General features: G+C 41.5%; 1 protein-coding gene across 3 annotated transcripts in view; it reads right to left on the bottom strand.

The window, feature by feature from the left end:
• Nucleotides 1-18787, bottom strand: part of NUP214 (nucleoporin 214) — a gene marked incomplete at its 5' end in the record, with an annotated part of 98939 nt that overhangs the window by 54566 nt on the left and 25586 nt on the right. For all 3 annotated transcript variants that reach the window (XM_079705673.1, XM_079705674.1, XM_079705672.1), the window contains 8 exons: nt 5285-5368; nt 5474-5559; nt 6291-6473; nt 9122-9225; nt 12068-12226; nt 13555-13704; nt 13896-13982; nt 16681-16775. In XM_079705673.1, the coding sequence (XP_079561799.1) occupies nt 5285-5368; nt 5474-5559; nt 6291-6473; nt 9122-9225; nt 12068-12226; nt 13555-13704; nt 13896-13982; nt 16681-16775 (948 nt within the window). The remainder of the gene's footprint in view (nt 1-5284; nt 5369-5473; nt 5560-6290; nt 6474-9121; nt 9226-12067; nt 12227-13554; nt 13705-13895; nt 13983-16680; nt 16776-18787) is intronic.

The following is an 18787-nucleotide window of genomic DNA, read 5'->3' on the forward strand; positions in this document are numbered from 1 at the left end:
TCAATTTGGTAGCCACCAGCCATGCGTGGCTAGATTAAAAGTAATGTAAAGTAAATAAATGAAAATTTGGAATCCTAAGTCACACCAGCCCCCTTTGAAGTGCTCAACAGCCACAGCTGAGCTGCTGTACTGGAGAGCACAGATCCAGAACACCGTCACCACTGCAGGAGGTCCTACGGGACAGCACTGTACCCAAGTGTTTTGATGCAGGTCAATGTGCAGCAGGGTCACTTAGCAAGCCCCTCCATAACCACCAGCACCACCAGTAAAACTGCAGCTAACATTTATTGAGTACTTACCTGGTACCAGGTACTGCTCAAAGCATCTAAATGAGAAATTCCTGTTATCTGTCTTTATGGTTAATGCCTAGAAAGGCTGAGTAATTTGCCCAAGGTCACGAAGTTGGTAAGTGGTAGAGCCGGAATTCAAACCTGGCGTGTATCCGACTCGAAAGACCATGTTCTTAACAATACTCTGTTATATATAAAATACCCTGTGCTAGGTAGAATTTTGACCCCACGACCCTTGCCCCCAGTGCCACACCCATGGTTATGTTCTGTTAGATGGTTATATTACATGGCCAAAGGGATTTTGCAGACACGATTAAGGTTACTAGTCAGTTGACCTTAAAACAGAGAGGTAAGCCTGGATTTTCCAGGTGGGCCCAGTATAAAATCTCAAGAGCCCTTAAAGGTAGAGAAAAGAAGCACAAGAGGAAGCAGAGAGAGTTGGCAGAAGTGGGGGCACAGAAGCATTCAATGTGCTGTTGCTGGACTGCAGACGAAGGGGGCCAGGGGCACATGCAAAGCAAAGGAGGACCTCAGTCTTATAGCTGCAAGGAACCGAATTCTGCCAACAACTCAGAAGCGGGATCTTCCCCAGAGCCTTCAGATGAGAGCTCAGACCAGGCAACACTGACTTCAGCCTGTGAGCCCCGAGCAGAGGACCCAGCAGGGCCATGCTGCACCTGGACTTCTGACACACACAACTGTGAGATCATCAACAGGTGGTGTTATAAGCCACTACATCTGTGATAATTTGTTACACAGCATCCACAGAAAACTAATATAAACTGCACACTCTCTTAGGGCCACACGGCTCACACTAATTTCTCTAAAATCCCACTTCCTGAGAGTTAATAGCAACAAGAGATGACTCAGACTCATCACCTTCAGGAACTGGATAGAAAACGGAAATAACTTTCACTCCCAAGGTCTGATACCACCTGGGGGTTCTCTCAGTTTCCTTCCTTCATCTTTCTGATGCCATTCATTGGATTTGGGTGGAGGGACACCCACCAACTGAAAAATGCAATGGCCATGCTCACTTGCAGAGGCCAGGAGCCTGGTCTGTTCAACTGTCTCAATGATGCTGCCTCCGCAGCTGACACATGCTGCTTCCTGCTGTGATCAAGGATGCAGCTACCTTCCTGGCACTAGAAAGGGGGCCCCACTGAAACCTGAAGAAACTTACTCTGCTTAAATGCTAGCTCAGATCAGGACAGGCAGAAAGCCACATTAACAGGAAGGAGAAGAGGTAGAAATCATGATCATATCAGTAGACACAGCAAACCTCATATCTTATGAGGAACTACAGAAAGTGTTCCCTTTGAGATAAAGGCAAGGATGCCTACTCGCCCCTTTTATTGGACTCTGCATTGGAGGTCCTAGCCAGTGAAATAAGGTAAGAAAATTAAATAAAAAGCAGAAACAAAAGTGTTCATATCCATGGAAGGTATAATTGTTTCCATAGAAAGTCCAAGAAATAGCTACAGACATATTATTTGAAATGAGTTAGCCAAGATGCTAGATTCAGTCAACATACCAAAAAATCTAGTACATTTCTATATACTATATCTAACATAAAATCAAACATAAAGTGAAATTTAAGGAAAAAAACCCCATCATTATAAAAGCATCAAAAATATCAAACTTAGGAATAAATCTAACAAAAGATGTGCACATCCTCCATGCAGAAAACATCTAGAAAAATTAAAGACCCAAATAAACATACGCCATGTCTAGGAAATGAAAGATCAACACTGTACAAATGTCAATTCTTTTAAGTCAATTTAGAGATTCAATACAATCCCAATCAAAATCTCAACTCTTTGAGGGCTGAGGGTGGTAGAACTTAACAAGACAATTATAATATTAATATGGAAATGGAAAGCACCAAGAAGAGCCAAAACATTCTAGATCACGGGTCAGCAAACGACAGCCATGAGCTAGCTGCTTGCTTTTATAAATAAAGTTTTACTGAAGCACAGGCATGCCCATCTGTTTACATACAGTCTGTGGTTGCTTTCCTATTACAAGGGCAGAGTTCACTAGGTACCACAGAAACTACATATTTACTACATATTTACTATCCAGCTCTTTAAGAAACAGTTTGCCAACCCCTACTCTAGACTGTACAACTTTCTGTGATGATGAAATGTTCTATGCCTGCGTTTCCCATTACAGTAGCCACTAGTCACATGTACCTAGTGAGCACTTGAAATGTGGCTGCTGGGATTAACTGAATTCTTTTTTTTTTTTTTTTTTGCGGTACGCGGGCCTCTCACTGTTGTGGCCTCTCCCGTTGCGGAGCACAGGCTCCGGACGCGCAGGCTCAGCGGCCATGGCTCACGGGCCCAGCCGCTCCGCGGCACATGGGATCCCCCCAGACCGGGGCACGAACCCGTATCCCCTGCATCGGCAGGTGGACTCTCAACCACTGCGCCACCAGGGAGGCCCTGAATTCTTTATTTAATTTTTATTAATTTAAATTTGAATAGGCTACCATATTGAACAGCATAGCTTTAGGATCTAGAAAAAAAACCAGTATGAGACTTATTTTAGCACCAGTTAATTGAGGCAGTGTGGTGGCAGTGGTTTCTAATCAGTGTAGAGACCATCAGACCTACGAGTATAAGGAAACCCGATTTACAACAAAGGTGGCCACTAAGTAGGGAGGAAGAATCTTCACTAAACAGTGTTGGGACAATCAGATATCTAAATACAAAAAAATGACATGAGAGCCATACTTTGTATCATACACAAAAATCAATTCCAGATAGTATAAACAAGATATGGTCTACCCATACAATGGAATACCATTCAGCAATAAAAAGGAATGAACTACTAATACATGATACACATCATGGGTAAACCTTAAAGTTATATTAAGGGAAAGAAGCCAAAGCAAAAGACTACATATGATTCCATTTATACGCAGTTTCTAAAAAAGGCAGTTCCACAGAGAAAGAAAATGGATCAGTGGTTGCTGGGAGCAGAATAGGAACTGATTACAAACAGCATGACGCAACTTCTTAAGTGATGGAAATGTTTTAAAACTGGAATGTGGTGATGGTTATACAATTCTGTAAATTTACCAAAAATCGTCAAACTTTACACTTACAACAGGTGAATTTTATGATACACAAATTACACCTCAATAAAGTTGTTTTAAAAAAATCAATTTCAGGTAGATAGCAGATCTAAATTTGAAAGGCAAAGCATTAACATTTCTAGACCATAATAAAGGTGCATACATACTCTTGTTACCTAGAGGTAGAGAAAGATTTCTTCAACAGAACAACAGGAACTGACCATAAAAGAAAAGGCTGAAAAATCTGTTTTAAAATTAAGAACTTCTCTTTGCCGAAAGATACTAAGAGGCTAAAAAGCAACAAAGTGAATAACTATAATCTCATATAACCAACAGAAGGCTGGTATCAAGAACTGATAAAAACTTTTACAAATCAGCAGGACAGATTATCCAACAGACAGATGAGCAAAGGATTTAATCAGGCACTTCACAAAAGAAGATACCCAAATGGTAATTAAACATATAAAAAGGTGACACCAGCAGAGTTAAAAGGAAAAAGATTGATAATATCAAGCTTGGCAAGGCTGTGGAACAGCTGGAATATTCATACACTGATGGCCAAGTGTGACCTGCTACAAGAGAATTGCACGCAGAATCTGACACTGAGCACAGGGACAGAGTACGAGACACAATTCCACTCGGAGCCACACGACCACATAAAAGACATACACGTGTACCCCAAGGGACAAGCACAAGAATGTTCAGAGCAACATTCTACTATGTTACAGCTAAAAACTGCAAACAGTGAATGCCCACCAAAAGGAGAACGGATAAACAAATGCAGTATATTCATACACGAAGCAACAAAACAAACAGCTATATGCAGCAACATGGATGACTCTTAGAAACCTGATGTGGAGTAAGAGAAACCCATCCAGAGAATAAATAAATGGACTTCCGCAGTATCCAAAGCCCAAAAAACAGGCAAAACCAAATTACGGTATTTGGGGAGGCAAGCTTAAGTAGTAAAACTGTCAAAAATGAAAAATAAAGGAGACTAAAGAGGACAGCGGCTTAATGCGATGTACAATCCTGAACTGGATCCTGATTTTCCAAAAAGCTTGGCTACGCGTGCTGAAACTACCCCAGCCCGCGCCTAGAGCCCGTGCTCCGCAACAGGAGAAGCCACTGCAATGAGAAGCCCGCGCACCACAATGAAGAGTAGCCCCCACTCGCCACAACTAGAGAAAGCCCGCGCGCAGCAATGAAGACCCAATGCAGCCAAAAAAAAAAAAATTTCAACTCAAAACATAATTTCAAAGAAAAAAGCAGTTACAGGCACTAGAGCAAAGCAGGGTTATGCCTAAAGTTGCATCTAACAAATATTTCTTTAAAAGCAAATTCAGGTAATTATATAGATAATTTCATGACAAAATATTTTTTATCAGGTATGTGGCTTCTTTTCAGCAAGTGTTTTTAGCCATCATTCCCTAATCTGTAGTTCTTTTTTCTTCTTTCTTAGAACATCTTTTTTTCAAATGTAGCCTTACTCAAAACCCCATACCAATCAGAAAAGTAAAGCTTCTCTAGCTAAAGCAGAGGCTAGGACCCCTGGAGCCAGCCCAGCTTCCCTCAAAACCCTTGAGAACCACTGCCACAGAACCTAAGGACTGCAGAAAACACAGTGTAAAAGCCAGAATAACTACCTTGAACTGTTTCATTGACCATGTATAAGCTGCTTCTGGATGACAGATTCCGGGGACATTTTCTCTATCTCCCATTAAGAACCAAAAGAACAGACACAGACACACACACACTCTATCTCCCATTAAGAACCAAAGGAAAACACACACACACACACACACACACACACACACACACACGCACCCCCTACCCCTACCCCTACCCCCTACCCCTACCCGTACCCCTACCCCTACCCCCACATCCTAAATTCAGGACCAGTTTCCTCTACCTGGAGCAGTAGATCTCACCGGTGGGGTCTTCCTCTTGGCCAAGAAGTTTCTCAGCTGTGCCTGTTTCACGGGGGACAGTTTAGCTGCAAGAAATTCATGAACCCATAAATGCATAAGACTCGGTTTTTAAGATGTCAGTAGATGAAAGAGAACAAAGAGAGTTTAAAGATTGGGAAGAACTCATTTACCTGGGACTTTGGGCAAGGGTTTGACTTGCAAGTCTATGGTTGTTTTCAACAAAGCATTGCGCAGGCTTTCGAGGTCACTGTCAAAACTGAAATAGGACAGTGTTACATATGAACCAACTACGACCTGAGAAGTCGGGGGTGGTGGTGGTGGTGGTACATTATCCTCCTAAATATAAAGGCAAGATATGAGAGCATCCCAATACAGAAATGGAAAATCTGACCAATCAAGGAAATTAATCCAAGAGGAAAGAGATCACAGTCTCAATATTATATCCGAACCCCAGAGCAAACACAACACCAACGGGGCTCCAGCAGGAAGGGCAATTAAAATCTACACATTCAGCCTAAAGGCAGAAACACAAGACCACCTTGGTAACTTCAGGGGTAAACTGTCTAACTGCAGGGTCTGAAATCTCCACACTCTTGCAAAATGGTAAATCTGAGCTTCAAGACAAATTGGTCAACCTAATCCTGAGAGTTAATTTTCAATTAAACAATAAAACTGTGAATATAGTATCTGTTATGATCTATTGAGCATCTGTTTCATCAGGCACACTACTAGGTGCTTTAAAGACTTAGTTTTAAACTCTCTAGTAATCCCATGAGTCATGTATTGTTAGCCCTACTTTTTGGCAAAGGAACAAAGGATCAGAGAAGGTGAGGAAGCTGACCAGGCTCACACAGGTGAAAGACGGCAGAGTCACTTTCAAAGCCACATGGGAACCATTCTAAGACTACTCCACCTAACTCTATTTATTCGTTCATCCAACCACATTTATTGAGCGCATGTGGCATTAACGCCCATTCTCCTGCACACCTGTGAGGGCTGCTCTGCGAGGGAACATCCAAGGGAAGGCCCCACTGGGAGGTTTGGTTATAAAGACGGAGCTGCTGGAGACTATCCACCAGGTGATTCAGCCTCTTCCTCTGTTGGTTGATGATTTCCCGGTTGTTGGCAAGGGTGTTAAACAGCGTCTCTCGCTCTGGCACAAGTAGGCGCCTGTTGAGAGCAAGGAGGAAAGAATTAAATGTGAATGGTTCAAGTAAAGGAACTCCCCACCGAATGGAAAAAAAAAAGACTACAACTGTAACAGTGAGAAGACTAAACTGGAGAACCACTAGTCGGAAAGAAACATCAAGAAATTACTCGAACATAAAAAGGGGATGAGGGCTTCCCTGGTGGCGCAGTGGTTGAGAGTCCGCCTGCCGATGCAGGGGACACAGGTTCATGCCCCGGTCCGGGAGGATCCCACATGCCGCGGAGTGGCTGGGCCCGTGAGCCATGGCCGCTGAGCCTGCACGTCCAGAGCCTGTGCTCCACGACGGGAGAGGCCACAACAGTGAGAGGCCCGCGTACCGCAAAAAAAAAAAAAAAGGGGGGGGGACGAAAGCCTAACGAGGATAAAGTGTAAGGAGGAAAGAGCAGCTTAGGATGTGCAGGACCGGGCCTGCAGCAGAGGACAGCACGGCCAGACAGAACCTCAGATGGGTTCCAGGGAAGAAATGGGGGAAAATTCATCCAGCTATATATTAGGATACGCATATTTCTCTGTATGTAAATTATATGAAATAAAAAGAAAAAGCCCAAGGGTACAGGGAAATCTAGGGAGTCAGTCATTTCTTCAGAGTGCTGTCAAGAAACAGAGGAACAGCACACGATTTAGCAGCAGGGGGGGTCACCCACCCAAAAGAATTACAAGACGACAGGGACAACTGTCCCTTTCTTTCTGGTGACAAGGTAGTTAGTTCAACATATATTTTGAACAGGCATTTCAATAGGGTACAAGGTAATATTTAGAGAAGGGCCCAAAACAGAGAAGTGCTAGAAAATTGTACAGATTTAAGACTCTGAACTCTAAAGAAAGGGAACTTAAAAAAAGCACATTAAGGGACTGCCCTGGCAGTGCAGTGGTTAAGAATCTGCCTGCCAATGCAGGGGACATGGGTTGAGCCCTGGTCCAGGAAGATCCCACATGCCGGGGAGCAACTAAGCCCACGAGCCACAACTACTGAAGCCCATGTGCCTAGATAGAGCCCGTGCTCTGCAACGAGAAGCCACCGCAATGAGAAGCCTGCGCACTGCAACGAACGAAGAGTGGCCCCTGCTCGCCGCAACTAGAGAAAGCCCAAGTGCAGAGGAAAAAAATAAAAAATAAAAAGCACGTTAAGTAGAAAATCCATGGGGTTGTTTAAAGGAGAACAAAGAAGCTGGCTTCTCTGTTAGCATCATGCACTTTTTATTGTTTATTTTCATTTTTAAATTTTTTATTATTTTATTTTATTTTATTGGCCATGCAGCTTGTTGGATCTTAGTTCCCCAACCAGGGATGGAACCAGTGCCCCCCTGCAGTGGAAGCGCGGAGTCTCAACAACTGGATCGGTAGGGAATTCCCCATCATGCACTTTTTAAAAAGCCAAGTTATTAATTAGCAAAGAGAAATCCAACTGTCAAGCAGAGCAGAATGTTCTCACTGTCAGGTCAAGCCATTCTCTCACATGGGGAGGAACATGAATTCAGAATCAGGGGAGTAAGCTCTGAAACCTCTAAAGGGGCCCAACTGCCCACGGGGACAAGTGCTCCAGGCCACAGAACCTTCCCTCTGTCAGTGTCTGGAGGATCAATGTTCACCTCTGTCTTCCCATATCTATGCTCCTCATGTCGGGCACAAAGCCTTTCTCCACATTGTGGAATATAATGTATTAAATTCTGTTTACTGAATTTTAAACACCTTCCAGCCCTGCCCCTGACACAACACCCAGGTTGCCCCACTTAAAAGTCTGTGACCTCACAGCTTTGTAAACAGTGAATAGATCATTTCCTGGTTTGTTTCCTTACAAGGCTAATCACATTAATCAAGTATAGGTGTTTCAGAAATCTAGCATTTTGAGGGCTGACCTGGTTTTCACATTTCTTGTGGGCACCTTACTGCTTTCACAATGTACTGCATTCTATTCCTTCTGGAAAACACGAGGCATAAAACCAAATATCCACGGATGGAAGATCAGGATAGAAGGTTTTCCTCTACCTCTGTTACCACTCCTCTCATCCTTTTAGTGATCCATACTAATTAGGAATGTTTCCTCCAAAGGAAAATTTGGAATATACAGAAAAGTATAAAAGAAACATTCCTCTTAATCTCGTCTTGCAGGTATAACTATGAGTATTTTGACAGATTTATTTCCAGCCTTTTCTACATTAGACCTCCACAATGAGGTCACCTAGTATGATTTTATGTCTTACCTTTTTCATATTTTATATCTAATAATGAGTTACAGAATTATATATTTTGTATAGTTCATGTAACACAAAATATATTTAATATGATTTTTTTGAGAATATGAGATTCAACGGCTACACAGTATTCTGCATTAAGAAAAAAATGTGACCAGATTTATTAGCCACTCCTCTAACTTTTGGGTAACTAGGTTGAATCCAATTTTTCACTCTCATAAATTGCACTATAATATAAATTGTTCTATGTAAATTATTGTGAATATTGCTATAGTTTCTGTAGAACAAATTTCTAGATGTATAATGACTGGGTCAAAGAGAATGAACCTTTGTAGGGTTTTTAATAAATCCTCCTAAGTGATCTTTTAAAAGGGCTACAGCAATTATCTACACAGTGGATGAGAGACCTCGCTCACTTTTGTTTTTTCTTTTGTTCCAGATGCCGATCCCACTCCAAGTCTAGAACATCATTCACATCTTGGACAGCAAATTTCACATACTGATGAAGGCGCCGAATTTCCTACAAGAAAAAAATGAAACGTCAAACTGACTCAGTTGTCCAGTAGCTTGCAGGAAGGTGTATCAAAACAGTTAAAATGACTTTGAAGTCTTTTTATAACTGAGAACCATAATGAACAAGGAAAATGTAATAGGCTTTAATACAATCATTAGAATGTTATAATTCAAATGAAAAACAGCAACTCAACCTTTTAAAGTGTGTGACAGAGAGGTGGTGTGAAGAAAAGGGAAACAGAAAGGGTGTATCGGCCTAGGGCCTCTAGGGAACCAATGTTCTTGCTTAGTTCTCATTTTCAGCTCCTGTAAAGTATCTCCACATGGCCTAGGAATTTTCCACTGCACTCTGTTACTCCGACAGGGCACCCATTTAGATTTTGCTCTCCCACCCATGAAATTAACTGTAACACAGACAAAATTATTCTACAAAACAGTGCTGAAAATAATTCTTCACCTATCTATTCATAGAGTAGAACACATAAGTCATCTCACCAGTGGGGAAAAACTCATTTCTCAAAAACAAAGAATAGTATCAGCACTAGAAACTGAATTTACCATTATTAGAAGTCTTACCTATTAATTTATTTTAGGTCTGCAATAATTTTCTTTAAATATTGGTCCAGTGTTAACGTTCATGGCTATACCATTTGACTCTCAAAAATTAAAAAAATATAGCATTCCATTAATGCAAATGAAGCATTCCATTAAACATGTATACAAATGAAGACAATGTACTTTACAGTGGAAAACACTCTCTACATCTGTAAAAAGATCTTAATGTGTTTAACTGTATTTTCAAAATTATTTTCGGACAAGGGTATGTGTCCTAACTGAAGAAGAAAATGTCATGTAAAGAGAGCCAGGCTGATTCTAGGAAGCAGCAGTAACCTTAGCATCAAATACAAATTTCAACTCAGTGCTCCATGACTACAGGGAGGCCCTTTACTGTGGACACTTCAAATGTGACCATACCTCTGTGCATTAACTGATCTTGCTTCTTCTAAATGCCCTCCCAACTTTGTCTGCCAGGAAAAAAAACTTTTCTTTTAAGGCCTATCACAAATATTTTTCTGTGGCTTAGCTGCTCCCCCATCTGCAATCCCATAGCAACACACCCCACGTTATATTTACAAGTCAATCTTTCTGCTGCTACTTATCCAGCTGTAGTGTAGTGTTGAACACCATAGGCTCTGAGCCAGACTGCCCAGGCTCCAGGGTCCAGCATTTATTAGTGGTTAAGACTTGGGTAGTTCCTGCGTCTCTGATTCCTTATCTTTCTTTTGTATATGGTATGCATTCAATAAACGCTAGCTATTATTATCTACTTAGCACTGTGGAAAAGAGAAAATTATTTCCCTTGAATGGGGAAAGTGGTTCACCCAAAGCTGAATTCTTTTAGTTTGCACACAGAGCAAGGGGTGAAAAGGCACATAGGAAGAAAGAGTGACCAGATTCAATGTGGAGGCCTGTAATTTGATGAGCGGTAGGCAAGTGGTCGGCACTCTCTGCACTCTGGGGTTACCATCCCCAGGAGAAGGACACACCTAGGAATACCTCAAGGGCAGCAGGACACAGCAGGGGTTCCTCAACCTTTCTGGGAGGCCTCCACTTCTTTCATTTTCCTACTGTCAGTATGCTTACCAAGTGTGGGGTGGAAATGACAGCAACAGTAGAGTCTGCAGCCTCAAATCCTCTGAGGCAGGAGGGGGTTCACCATACTCACAGACTCAGGTCCCAGGTGAGGAAGGCCAGTGCTGCCACCCCTGCACCCTTTCCTACCTGATTCTACGGAAATGCAAGGTGGTGGGAGATGACCCCTACTAAAGCTGTGATGCAACAATTTTGAATAAATTGAAAGAAGGAAACAAAACTCAGATTTAGCTCAAAGAGAATATAGGAATAATTAAGAATGAGAAGAGTAACTTTGCTAACAGTTACAGGAAGGAGCCCCGGCAGGTAGAAGTTTCGATTCTGGTCCCACTCTTACTAGTATCAACATTACCTTGGGCAAGCTCCTTAGCCTATGATATTCCAGTTCCTTATCTGTACAATGGGATCAGTAACTCTCACCTTGCAGAGCAGCAGGTTTTGAAGACTAGAAATAATGTATTAAAAAACACCTCACAGGGCTTCCCTGGTGGCGCAGTGGTTAAGAATCTGCCTGCCAATGCAGGGGACACGGGTTCGAGCCCTGGTCTGGGAAGATCCCACATGCCACAGAGCAACTAAGCCCATGCGCTACAACTACTGAGCCTGTGCTCTAGAGCCCATGAGCCACAACTACTGAGCCCATGTGCCACAACTACTGAGCCCATGTGCCACAACTACTGAAACCCGCGCACCTAGAGCCCATGCTCTGCAACAAGAGAAGCCACCACAATGAGAAGCCCATGCACCGCAATGAAGAGTAGTCCCTGCTCGCTACAACTAGAGAAAGCCTGTGTGCAGCAAAGACCCAATGCAGCCAAAAATAAATAAATAAATAAATAAATACATTTATATTAAAAAAAAACAAAAAAAACCCACCTCACAGAGTACTTGGTGCCCAATGAACAGTTGCTAGTTTAGTAATTATTATTCCTGATTTGATTTCTAAATATATCTTTTTCAACAGCTACTCTCTACCAATCTTAAGGTTCAATTAAGAATTATGTTTTTGTTTAATCCAAAAAACCTTAAGTGGGAAAGTGCCATTTTCTTTGTGACAGTGAAGGGAGTCTACGCCAAGTGGGTCAACACTCACAGGAAATGAACAACTTTGTACAAGCAGTTGGGCAAGCCTGTATCTCCCAAAGGAGCGCCTGTCTGGGAGACTGTTCTCAGCAGCTCTGGCGGGGTTCTCCTACCTGGAGCTGAGCCTCACTCCTGGGGTCCAGCGGCCTCTTATAGAGCAAGTGCAGATACCCAGAGTCACGGTTTCTCTCATTTTGTTCTCTGGCTTCTTCAACACCAGCAAAGCCCTCAAGTAAAGTTGTTTTCAGGGTACTTATATCTCCATGAAGAGACTAGAAAAGATACGAGGATGAATTGATACAAAAGTGGTATTTCCAAGAAACAAACCTTTCTTTCTAGATCAAGGAAGGTGGTATTTCTCAAATATTTAACATGATGAACATATGAATATAGCAAAAAGTGAATTTCACTGCTTGGAAAGAAAGATATTAACGTTCATTTTTTTTTCCTTCCTCACTAAAAAAAATACATACTCTAATGATCAGAAACTCAGGAAATAAGACAAGTACTGGTAATCCTGCCATCTAAAGATGATCACTGTTAAAACCGTGGAGAACTTTCCTCTTTCTTTTTTTTTTTTTAATTTTAAAAAATTTTATTGAAGTATCGTTGATATACAATGTTTCAAGTGTACAGCAAAGTGATTCGGTTATATATACATATATATATATATATTCTTTTTCAGATTCTTTTCCATTATGGGTTATTTCAAGATATTGAATATAGTTCCCTGTACCATACAGTAGGTCCTTGTTGTCTATCTACTTTACATATAGTAGTATCTATTAATCCCAAATTCCCAATTTATCCCTTCTCCACCCTTGAGAACTTTCCTCTTTCCAAGTGTGTTATTTAAGACCAGAGCTCTGGAGTCAGGCAGTCTGAACTGGGATCCTGGCTCTATAACTCAGTAACTGGGTGGCTTTGGGCAAATTACTTCATCTCTCTAAGCCTTGGTTTCCTGTTCTTGCAAAACAAAAAGAATAATAGTGCCTACCACACAGAAAAGCTGTGAGGATTCAATGAGATAATATAGATATGCCTGGCACATAGTAAGTAGTAATAATTGTAACACAGTAAATAAACAGTTAACAACAAATATTTGTTATTTTTATACTGTATATGCTCTTAAGTATCCTGCTTTTACTTTAAACCTAACCCTTTATAATCTAACAATTTACTATAAAAGACAGTAAATTTTCTCCTGTAAATGACCCATAGTATCTTCATTAAAGTCTGCTTTTATACCAAGAAAAAAAACTTAGTAAATTTTCAAATATATCTTAACTAAATGAACAGCTAGAATAAACTTTTATGGAGTGCCTTGTAAGTGTCAATGGGGTAGAAAGTACTTATTATTCCATTTTCCACATGAGAAAACTAAAACATAGAATAGCTGGAATAATTTGCCCAAAGTCACATAATTTATTAAGTGCTAAAGGTAGGATGTGAAGTCAGGCATTCCTAGGTAAACCACTCATCCACATAAAAAACAACACTGGTGGTTCTTGAAAAGGGAAAATATATACATCCATGGAGTATCAGGACAACAATTTGCAAATGTGCAATTCAACTTAGGAAGAATATCAAAAACACAGACCTCTGTGGTCTCTTTAATCTCCAAAAGGAAGGTGTGCAGGTCATCGGATTCTGTTCGCAGCATCCTCATCTCCTCAGAAGTGCCCACTTGGAAACAGGCTTTGGAAGTTCGGGCTTTCAACTCTTCCAACTCCTTCTGAAAGTGAGTGATCTGTAGAGGCCACAAATGAGGAGACGGCTCAGTCTGATGGCACTGCTCCCGGGCCCGCTAACAGCACAGACTCCCAGGACAAGCCATGGCTCAGTGGCAGAATAAAACAGTCACGTAGGAGTCCACACTCAGAGCCAGTCAAGTCTCACTATCAGAGCTACTTCTGGAAAAATCTGCAGGAACAAATTTACCTCCTCCCCGATTCCAGCCATCACAGGATCTGACTCTTTCCACTGATGTCCCTGCTTTTCGGTAACAGGAGGCTGAAGTGATTTTGCCTGAAATGAAAGGCAAAGGTTTTAAGGTGCATCCCACCCCCCAGGTGATGGCTTCCTGGAGCAGGCGGCTCAGCGTCTATTGCAGGCTCGGCGCTCTCACAATACCATCACGGTTCCACCATTCACTCTTTTGAACCCGTATTTACTGGGTACCTTCTTCCTGGTATAAGATATGCTCTAGATAGAGGTAAACAAGGTAGATGAGGTCCCTCCTCTCATGGAACTCACATTCTACTGGGACAAGACATATAATAAGAGGTAAACAACTCAGGTAATTTCAGCTAGTGATAAGTGATATGAAAAAAGTAAACAGGAACATATAGAGAGAATAAAAGTGGGCACTGCTTGACATGAGACGGCCCAAAAGCCCTCACGGAGCACTGCCTCTGCACTGAGACCTGAAGAAAGGGAGAAAGCTATGGAAAGCTCTAGGGGAAGCACCTCCAGCAGCGAGAAGAGCAAGTGCAAAGAATCTGAGGCAGGAAAGACTTCGGCAAGTTTGAGGCAAAGATATAAGGTGAATGTGGGCACCTCAAGTCAGGGAGGGAGCTGGGGGCAGGCAGAGGCAGGTGGTGTAAAGCTATTCCAAGGAGTCTGGATTTTATTCTAAGTGTGTTGGAAAAGTACTAGTGGAGTTTTAGGAGAGTTTAAACTATTCTCTGATTTATGATATTAAAAGATCCCTCTACTGCTGAATAGAGCATGGATGACAGTGACAGGCAGGAAAAGAAATAGGAAGAGGAGTCAGGAGGCTAATGAGGGAAGAGATGATAATGGCCTGAAATACGATGTTAGCAGGGGACAGAGATGTGGATATATGATATACGACACATCACAGAGCAGAGCTGGCAAGACCTTTGCTAGTATGGACTCGGGGAGGTGCTATTAAAGAGAGGAATCTAGGATGACTTCTGGACTGGGGGTAGAGCAAAGTACCTGGTTAGTGCTGCTTACTGAGATGGCGATACTAGAAAAGGAACAGCTTCTGGGGAAGACGGAAATCAAGAATTCTGCTTTAGAGATGTTATAACTTGAGATGGCTTTCAGATTATTTGATACCTACAGCAATTGACACATGGAGAGTTTTTAGACTGCATAAGCATTCATTAAAACAGCTTTACTCAATAAATGCCATGTGTCATGCTTTATGCCCAAAGCTCCACCTGTAAACTGGCCATTTACTGTGGAGCCTGTACAGGTGTGTGCTGGGGGCAGGAAGGAGGTTGACTGGGAGAGGGGCAGAAGGAAAAGACAGGACTCCTGTTCTGGGGACACTCAAGTAATCAAGTGGGAAACGGACGGAAAACGCTCTTTAAGTTAAACCATAAAAATAAATGGAGATGACAGACTGCAGATCTAAATATGAAAAGTAAAATAATCAAACTTTCAGAAAACATAGGAAAACATCTTTTTGACCTTGGAATAAGAAATGATTTCTAAAACAGAACACAAAAAGCACTCATTATAAAAGAAAAATTGATATAGTGAATTATACTAAAATTAAGAACTGTAGTCATCAAAAGACACCACAAAGAGAATGTAAAGGCAATTCAGAGAGTGAGAAAGTATTCGTATTTGCATTATATGTATGTGTTTGCACATGCATGTGCATATCCAACAAGGAACGAACTCTTACAGATCAGTAAGAAAAAGACAACCCAAAAGACACCCTGTAAGAGAAGACAGTCAAATGGCTAATAGTCATATGAAAAAAAAAGCTGAATTTTACTAGTCATCAGGGAAATACTAATCAAAAGCACAAAATACAACAACAATAAACCATGAAAAATACAAAGACTGGTGAGGATGTGGAGCAGCTGAACTCATATGCTCCTAGTAGGAATGTACTGAAGAGGAATATATGAATATTCTATGACTCAACAATTCCACTCCTAGGTATCTGCCCAACAAAAACGCATACACATATTAACCCAAAGACGTCAACTAGCATGGTCATAACAACACTATTCACAATGACTTAAACCCGGAAGCTACTCAAATGCCTGTCAAGGATGGAATGAAACTTGTAATAGAGTCACCCAGTGAATTCCATACAGCAACAATGATACAGAAAAATCTCACAAACAGGCTAAACTAAGCTATGCTGTTAGAAATCATAATAGTGAGACCCGTTTGGCAAGAGTTGTGACCAGAAAGGTGAACATGAGGGGAACTCTGGGACCCCAGTATGTTCTATTTCTTGATCTGGGTGTTAGTTACCAAGGTGTATTCAGCTGGTGACAATTCACTGAGGTGGACATGTGTCATATGTATCCTTTTTTACCTCCATGTGTATTCTATGTTAGTAAAAAACTAAGTAACTAAAATAAACTGAGTTGTTATGGAAAGAAAAAGAAGGCAGTAGGTAGATTTCTTGGTTACTTTGCGAATGACAGAAAAAAATCAGGTGCTACACCACAGTCTTCAGACATAAAGAGAATTCAACAAACGGAACATAACATGGATAAGCTCAGGAACCAGCAGAGAAAACAATTCTAAGACTCTAGGGTTAAGATAAGTGGCTTTTATGAGCTCACATTACAAATATTCAAAGATCATACTTTGGTATTTCCTATCACATAATCCTATATACTATTTCAAAGGTGTGAATTCTAAAACACAAAAACCCATTTATACACATGTATGTTTGGGGCAGTAACTTAGTAAACACAGCATTGTAGGTTGAGTTTAAACATACCTGGGGAGAGCCCGACTTGGCCATGGGAGAGGTTATCCTAGGTGATTTCTGTACCATTGACGGCACTGGACTTGGACTACCCTGAGCACATCGCCCTGTTAGAACAAGAAGTCAGTTAAAACAAACAGTATTTATTCCCATTATTTCTCCTCATTTGTCCTTTCCTCAAATCTAAAAAAAAAAGTTTCTCATTGTCCCTAGCCCCCATTTATGATTTTTGTTACCAAGAGTGACACCCACAGTTCCCAAATAACTAAAAAACACATATTACATTTTAAAACAGGAAACTCCTTTGTAAAGCAGGTAGAACTGGAGTGTCTCTGATAATAGGTGTGTGGATGGTGTGCAGGCCCAGGAGGCTGTCCACTTGACCCATCCTTACTCCCCACAGAGGCTCCTGATGCACCTCTGGGAACTGGGGGCAAAGTTTAAAGACCACCAGAAGAGTAATCCCCATCACCCTGTAAGAACTCACAAGGTCTTCAGGACCCTCCTGGAAGCCTCTAGGACAAGTCTCACCCTGTTGTGCATTAGAATCACCTAAGAGTTCTTTAAAAAAAAAAACACACTAAAACTCATACCCAAGCCTCATCTCCAGAGAGCCTGATTAAACGGTTAGGGAGGGGATCCCCCACTGCGTCCAGGGTACAACTGGGATTGCAATCCAATAATCCAAGACCCACCAAACTGTAAGAATTAAATATGTCAATGGGGGTAGGGAGATCTGGGTGGTAAGCGGTGGAAACGGAGAAAATGTACGTGTGTTATGGTACATCTCCTCTCTCCCAAACTGTAAAGACATGGGAAAAGACTAAAGGAAGGCTTGTTAATTTTTTGGGTCACAGACAGGTGCTTTTCAGAATTTGATGACAAGTCCCAGAAGGAGGTGACTTTGGCGAACGCCACAAGGCAGCCCTTTCTCTTGAGTAATAGGTAAGAGAGAAGATTTCAGGAATTTCACAGCTCAATGCTTGCTCAATATCTATCAAGATAAAATTATTCCTGACGGCTCAAACACCAAATGGCTACCCAAGTATGTCTGGCTAGGTATTATCACTGGAATTCATAGAAGCAACCAACTTAAAAACTGAGACAGATCTGACAAACACCATCCCAACCATGTGAGCAAACTGACATCACTTACGTCAGGACAAAAAGAAATCATGTGATGTGATGCACATCACCTATGTGGTATTACTGCTCAAAATGTTTCATGTGACTCTCGCCACGTGGAAACTCTCAAATCCAAATCGAGGGCCTGTCCACAGAACTACCTGGCCTGACCTCTTCACGAATGTCAATGCTGAGAAAGACAAAAAAGGTGAGAAACTGGTTGAGACTAACGAGACAAAATCGGAATATAACGTGTGGTCCTTGAGTGGCTCCTGGATTGGAGGGGGGGAAAAACGACTACAAAGAACATTAAAAGGACAGCTGTGGAAATGTGAATACCGGCTGTAGACTGGATTACTGTTAAATTTCCTCAGTGTGACAATGTATTGAGTGCCCTTATTTTTAGGAAACATACTGAAGTTCCTAAGGGTGAAGTGTTTCATGTCTGCAATTAACTTTCAAATGTTTAAAAAAAATTACATTAAAAAGGAAAGACATAAAGCAAATGGTGCAAAATGTTAGCAAGTGTTGACTCTCAGGGAAGGGCATGGTATTCAGAATATAATTTATGCAACCTTTCTGTAGGTTTGAAGGAAGAAAGAGATAGGCTGGGTACATTTACTCATGGGGTTTTTTGGTTTTTTTTTTTGCATTTCCGGGTAGCGGTTTTTTTTTTTTTTTTTTGATTTCTTTTTTTTTTTTTTTTTTAATTACTTTCTGCTTTATAACAAAGTGAATCAGTCATACATATACATCTGTTCCCACATCCCTTCCCTCATGCATCTCCCTCCCTCCCACCCTCCCCATCCCACCCCTCCAGGCGGTCACAAAGCACCGAGCTGATCTCCCTGTGCTCTGCGGCTGCTTCCCACTATCTATCTACCTTACGTTTGGTAGTGTATATATGTCCATGCCTCTCTTTCCCTTTGTCACAGCTTACCCTTCCCCTTCCCCATATCCTCAAGTCCATTCTCAAGTAGGTCTGTGTCTTTAT

This window comes from Hyperoodon ampullatus (genome assembly GCF_949752795.1).
Source record: "Hyperoodon ampullatus genome assembly, chromosome: 6".
Lineage (NCBI taxonomy): Eukaryota > Metazoa > Chordata > Mammalia > Artiodactyla > Ziphiidae > Hyperoodon > Hyperoodon ampullatus.